At 59.9% G+C, this 5,990-nt stretch overlaps 1 protein-coding gene across 1 annotated transcript; it reads left to right on the plus strand.

Moving 5' to 3' along the window:
* Positions 1-312: 312 nt before the first annotated feature.
* HPCAL4 (hippocalcin like 4) lies at positions 313-4,473 on the plus strand. Its single transcript, XM_055799804.1, has 4 exons — positions 313-403; positions 2,247-2,416; positions 2,555-2,770; positions 3,035-4,473. The coding sequence occupies exons 2-4, from the start codon at positions 2,255-2,257 to the stop codon at positions 3,230-3,232; spliced, it is 576 nt and encodes a 191-aa protein (XP_055655779.1). The 5' UTR covers positions 313-403; positions 2,247-2,254; the 3' UTR covers positions 3,233-4,473.
* The last annotated feature ends 1,517 nt before the right edge of the window (positions 4,474-5,990 follow it).

A 5,990-nucleotide genomic window follows, 5' to 3' on the forward strand; every position in this document is an offset into this window, starting at 1 on the left:
CCTGATGCTGAACCCAGCACTCCCCTCATCCCACTCCCCGCATCCCCCCCACATCCCACTGCCAGCATCCCCCCTGCATCCAGTCTCAGCATCCCACTCACATCCTGGTCCCAGCATCCCCGTCCCAGCATCCTCCCCAGCATCCCTTCCACTTTGCCCTCCGGCATCCCCCAGCATCCCAGTACCCCCCCCAATATCCCACTTCGACCCCCCCCGCAGCCCCTCCCGGTTGATTGACAGCCCTCCCAGCCAATGGGCGAACGCTGTCGCCGGGGGGGGCGGGTGGCCTGCGGCTACAAGAGGGGCGGGAGCGGCGCGGGTAGAGCCGGCGGGCTGGACCGCGGCCCCTCCGGTACCGGCTCCGTGCGCCGCCGAGCCGCCGCCTGTCCGCGCCGCACGACAGGTAAGGGCCGTCGGGGCCGCAGCTGCCCCCCTCCGCGGGGCTGGGGTCCGGTTCCCGCCCGGTTCCCCGGTGCGCAGCTGCCGTCGGGGCAGGTGCCGGGAGCCGCGCGGTGCCCGGGAGCCGGTTGCAGCGGCTGTGGGGGCCGGTGCCCCGGAGCTGCCCGCCGGGTGGGCAGAGCAGCTTCTGCACCCGCGAGCGCTGCTGCCCCCAGCCCCATCGCCCCATCCATCCCCTGGGGCCGGGCCCTGCGCCCCTTCCCTGCCCCCCCAGAGTGCCGATCCGTCGGGGTGGTGCTGGGGTGGGGTGCCCTGTGCTACATAGGGCGCGCTCCGGGGGCGACACCTGTAACGACCCCGGTCTGTCTTGTTTTCGGACCAGCAGCCAGTGACCGATGGCGATGTCAGTGCTTGGAGATGAGCGGTTCATGCCAAGCATGCGATGGCCCTTGTGGCCACTGGCCCCAGCGGCCATCCCTGCTGTCCCCCACCCTGGCGTGGCCTGCGCTGGGTCCCACTCAGAAAGCAGACTCGAGGTCTGTGGACCAAAGGATGCTCTTCTTGAGTCCCAGCCTCTCTGAAGGCTTCTCTTGCAGGAGAAGGTGTGGTGCTCCTAGCAAAGGTCATGGTTGCTTTTTCCTAGTGGGAAAAGCTGCCCCTTGCGCAGGTGAGAAGCGGCATCTGCCCGCTGGCACGGCTGGTGGGAGATGCCGGAGGACACGAGCATGGTACATGGTGGGGATTAATCAGTCCCTGCAGGTTAGAGCTGGACTGTGATGCCAGGAGGGCTCGTGTAGCTCCGCAGCCAAGCTGGGGATCGCTGAGGACTGTGCTCCGTGGGTGTCCGGACGTTCCCTCAGCTCTGGCTGCCGAGGTGTGGTGGGTTATGTGCTGCCGCGGCAGACGGTGACAGATGCTGGTGGGATGATGGGGCAGGAAGCAGCCTCTGCCTGTGGGATTAGCTGGGAGCAGGACTGGCTGGGAGCACCGGGAGCCCCGCATCGCTGCGGGGGGAGGCTTGTGCCCATCCCAGGGTACCCCCGTGCCCCCAAGCCCACATGGCCAGGAAATCAGATGCTCGGAAGGGAGATGGTGCTTGGTTGGGCTCCAGGTGAACTTCTACTCAACTTTATGGAGAGAGAAGCTCCAGGAGCTCTCAGCAAACCATCTGCTGCTCAGGCTGAGCGGCGCTGGCAGCCAAGGCTGCGTGGGAGCAGGCACGGCGTGTATCGGAGCAGCTCCATGTCCTGCCCACGCAGCTGCAGGCTTGCCAGTGCTCCAGTGCACCATGCTGCCGGCAGCCCCATGGCAGGGGGGTGCCTGGCTGAGGACCCCATCCTCGCCAGGAGCTGGCCAGCAGCAGGTTGGGCATTGCTGCAGCTGGCTGGATGCTGCAAGTCAGATGATGCCCGTGAGGGGTTTTTTTCCACCCTGTTTTAATGGCAGACTTGTGTTACCTCTTTGCCCCATCCTTACGAAGGGCAGCTGGACATCATGGTCTGGTAAAGGCCATGTGAGGAGTTCTCGGTCTTCAGTTGATTTTTGAGTGGTTTTCTGCACCCCAAAGGGAGCCAGCCTAGGAGATGGGGGGGTGGGGGACGGGACGACACTGAAAGTGATGCTGCTGGCTGCCCCGGCAGGCTGCCCCAGGGCCAGCTCCTGTGCATCTCTAGTAGCCAGGGCCACAGCTGAGCATGGGCACCAAGCCTGTTCCCAGTATCACAGTTGCTGTCTTGGTGTTTCACAGTGCATGGACACCCATCAGCTGGGTGCAGGGTGGAGGAGGGCCTGGGAGCACCAGCCCTCCCTGCTCCTGGGGTGTAGGTGCCATGCATTTTCTCTCCCAGAGGCAGCCATGGGCAAGCACAGCAGCAAGCTGGCTCCAGAGATGCTGGATGACCTGGTGAGGAGCACGGAGTTCAGCGAGCAGGAGCTGAAGCAGTGGTACAAGGGCTTTCTCAAGGACTGTCCCACCGGTATCCTCAACCTGGAGGAGTTCCAGCAGCTCTACATCAAGGTGGGCTCCAGCCAGGGCCCCAAGTGCTGCCTGTGGGGCTGGAGCACCCTGCTCCAGCTGGGGCAAGGTGCTGCTTCAGGTGCAGTGCCCATACCAAGCTTCCCCTCCTCATTTTGATCTGTTCTCTCTTTCCTGCAGTTCTTCCCCTATGGAGATGCCTCCAAGTTTGCCCAGCATGCTTTCCGCACCTTTGACAAGAATGGTGATGGGACCATCGACTTCAGGGAGTTCATCTGTGCCCTGTCTGTCACCTCCAGGGGCACGTTTGAGCAGAAACTCAACTGGGCCTTTGAGATGTACGACCTGGATGGGGATGGGAAGATCACACGCTTGGAGATGCTGGAGATCATTGAGGTACCGGTGCTTAAAGTCAGAAGGGGTAGCTTGGTTTTTCCAGGTTTTCCAAATCTATTGGATCCCTTTTGGCACCAAAGAATGAGTTTTCTTGCCCAGAGTCTTTTCTGAAAGGTACCTGGTCTGCACCTGATTGTAGCTGTGCAGCAGCACAGCAGCTGTCTGGGTCCCAGCAGAGCATCAGTCCTGTCCCCTGCCTTGTCCTGGGACCTTCCACCCATCTGATATCCCCACTCTGGTACTTTGCTTCTCTTCTTGCTCCAGGCCATTTACAAGATGGTGGGGACTGTGATCATGATGAGGATGAACCAAGACGGGCTGACACCCCAGCAACGTGTTGACAAGATCTTCACAAAGATGGATAAGGACAAGGATGACCAGATCTCGCTGGAGGAGTTCAAGGAGGCAGCAAAGAGCGACCCCTCCATTGTCCTCCTCCTGCAGTGTGACATGCAGAAATAGAGCCCTGGGGCTCGTGGCTGGACTGGCTGCAGCCAACCTCTGCTCCCCATGATGGTTTCCATCCCCATTTTCTGCTGAGTGCCCCCATGCCCACTTGGCCCCAGGCATGAGTCACGCTCCGTCCCTCCTGCCACCCATCCACCTGCTCCCAGCTGCGTCCTGGGTAGCCCACAGGCTGTAGTTCTCCCTTGATGGGCAGAGCCTGCTCTGGGTGTTGCCGGCTTGAGGTTACCCCCAAATCAACCCTCTCCCATGCTGGAGCTGGACTCCCTACAGCCAGTGGTGAGCACCTTGGCTCCTCAGGGCCAACTGTTCCCATGTTCCTGCTGTTTTCTCCCTGCTTTCCCCCACTGCTCCACCTGGCCCATTTCCTGATCCTAAATGAAACCAGCTCTTTCCACCTTTCCGCTGATCCCTTCCTCATTGCTTGTGATGCCTCCAAGGAGGCTGAAAAGCCCCAAGTCCTGGCCCTCATCTCTTCTTCACCTTCAGTTCTCTGCAAGGCTTCCCAGAGGGGCCAGGGCTGGCCCCAGGGTGCTGGGGAGCTCAGACAGGGTGCTGCACCCTCCTTGAGGGCTCACTACCTTGGCTCTCTCTGCCCACCTTTAGCTTTTCCACCTCTGCTTTTGCTTTTTGCTGCTGGGAATGGCCAGGGTTGGTCAGAGGACTTTAGGGGAGAGCAGAAGTGTCCATGGCCACTTCTGGATGTGGCCAGTGTTTGATCCTAAAAGCCACCTTCTGCCCCATCACCTGTGTGAGCTGGCAGAGCAAGCAGGTGACCTCCACAACTGCCCTGGCAGCATCTTGGATGCTTTGTGGTGGTTTTGGCCTTCCTGGATATTGAGGTGATGCCTGGGGTTCTAAATTGAAGGCAGGGGCTGCCCATCTCCTCTGAGGGCTGCCCTGGGGCAAGATCAGGAGTGTGGGTGTTGAAGGCATGCCCTGGTGTTGCTTCTGGTGTGTGGCACTACTGTGGGGACTGGTGGGTTCTGGACTGGGGCTGTGGAGAGGTGTGGATGGGTTCTGTACCTGCTGAGCCTCCTGGCAAGGCTCTGAGGCCACAAGAAACATGTCTGTCTCCTTCCCCCCCCCATCCTAGCCTGCTCCCTCCATCCCTCCTGCCCCAGGACCGGAATATCGTCACGGGTCTGTATTTAGTCTGCACGTTGTGGTGTTGATGACTGTAATATCTGTTAGGAGATGGTGAAGTTGTTATCTATTTTTTTAATGGAAAAATAAACTGTCCCCATGTGTGACGTTACCCCTGAATGGCTTATGGGAGGGCAGCTGGCTGCTGCAGCTATGGGGAGAGCGAGATGACAACACTGCACTCCTGAGCATCATTCATGGGTCTCATTTCAGCCTGTGACACTCCAAGGGATGGAGAAGCCCTTGAGGACAGCCCAGTGGGGCTCAGCCTGGGGAGCCTTGAAGATGGGTGAAAGCATAACCCCTTGACCATACAAGTAGCTTTGGTGGAGGGAATGTTGTCTTTTGGGAGTGGGTAGGAGCCAGCATCCCTGCTCTGTGCTGCAAATGGGTTTCATTTGTCAGCTGGGAGCTGGTGCCTGTGCCCTTCATTCAGGGCTGGGCATAGGCAGAGGACCTGGTGGCTTGTTCCGGGCCCCATCCCAGCACCATCAGCAACTGGGACCTGCTCCCACTATATCTTTGCCCATCTTTTCAGCCTCCATTTCTCCACCCTAACGTTCTCTGCACGTATTTTCCTCTGGCCTTTCCTCTCCATCAGCAGCCTGTGGAGACGGTGGCTGTTGCTAAGGAGCTCTCAGCAACTTTAAATGCTTCTCTGTAGTTAATCAGGCAGGGCTGGCTCCCGGCCGCAAGCCTGGCCATGCGGGACCATTCCCCCCATCCCACCTGGCTTCAGTGTGTGTGGAAGTGTGTGGCTCGGCTTCCACCCTGCAAATCACCAGCATCTCGCCTGTCCTGCAGCCGCCAGCACGTGAGCACAGGGATGGGAAGATGCCAAAACCATAGCAGTGCGGGTATTTTTAGGCGTGCTGCGGAGGGAGAGCTCTGCACCTTGGGGTTGGCTGCCCTGCTTGTCCCGGAACGTGTATGTGTGTTTGCAGCTCAGCAGTGCCTGGGGAAGGAGGGACTGGGTGGGTTGTCCCTGCTGTGTGGGAGCCTGGGGACGTGCCAGGGCTGCTGTCTGAAAGGGCAACAACTCGGGCTGAGAGGAGACTCGGAATAGCCTCGGTGATTCTGGGGCACTCAAAGCTCTTGCTTCCCTTGGGGCCACCCCAAAGGAAGAGCAGGTGTTTCCCAGGAGGGAACTGTGAAAGCTCTGGGGAAAGGGAGTAGCTGAGGCTGAAATAATGTTGAATTCCCAGAAGGGCATCCCAAAGGATTTGGGGTCCAGGCAGCTGGGTGAGCACCAGCACCCAGCCTCCTCCGGCTCTGCTCGGCTGCACCTCAGTGCGAGGGAGGTTGTGTTTGATCAGTCTCACGGACAAGGACATGGGGTCCCCGAGGCTGTGGTCCATGGGGAGGGTTGGCTTTTTGCTGCTGACACAGAACTTTGGGCAAAACTTTTCTTCTGGCCTCGGTGCTGGGGCGCTACCACCTCCTCCCAGGCACTGCCCTGTGCCAGGTGGGATGAGGAGGGATCCTTCATCACTTGGCCCTTCCTGGGTTGGTCTCTGGGGTATGCTCCCTGCTCTCTGAGGGTCTGCTGGTCACGCTGAGCTGAAAGCTGGGCTCGATCCCACCAGCACTTGTTGGAGAACGTTTGGTG

The sequence above is a fragment of the Falco peregrinus genome, chromosome 3 (genome assembly GCF_023634155.1).
Source record: "Falco peregrinus isolate bFalPer1 chromosome 3, bFalPer1.pri, whole genome shotgun sequence".
Classification (NCBI taxonomy): Eukaryota; Metazoa; Chordata; class Aves; order Falconiformes; family Falconidae; genus Falco; species Falco peregrinus.

Bases quoted from the DNA above. Each gene is read 5' to 3' on its own strand.
- HPCAL4 (XM_055799804.1), top strand. From the start codon at position 2,255: ATGGGCAAGCACAGCAGCAAGCTGGCTCCAGAGATGCTGGATGACCTG. The intron at 2,417-2,554 runs GTGGGCTCCAGC...TCTTTCCTGCAG, and splicing joins TCCAGCAGCTCTACATCAAG to TTCTTCCCCTATGGAGATGC. The intron at 2,771-3,034 runs GTACCGGTGCTT...TTCTTGCTCCAG, and splicing joins AGATGCTGGAGATCATTGAG to GCCATTTACAAGATGGTGGG.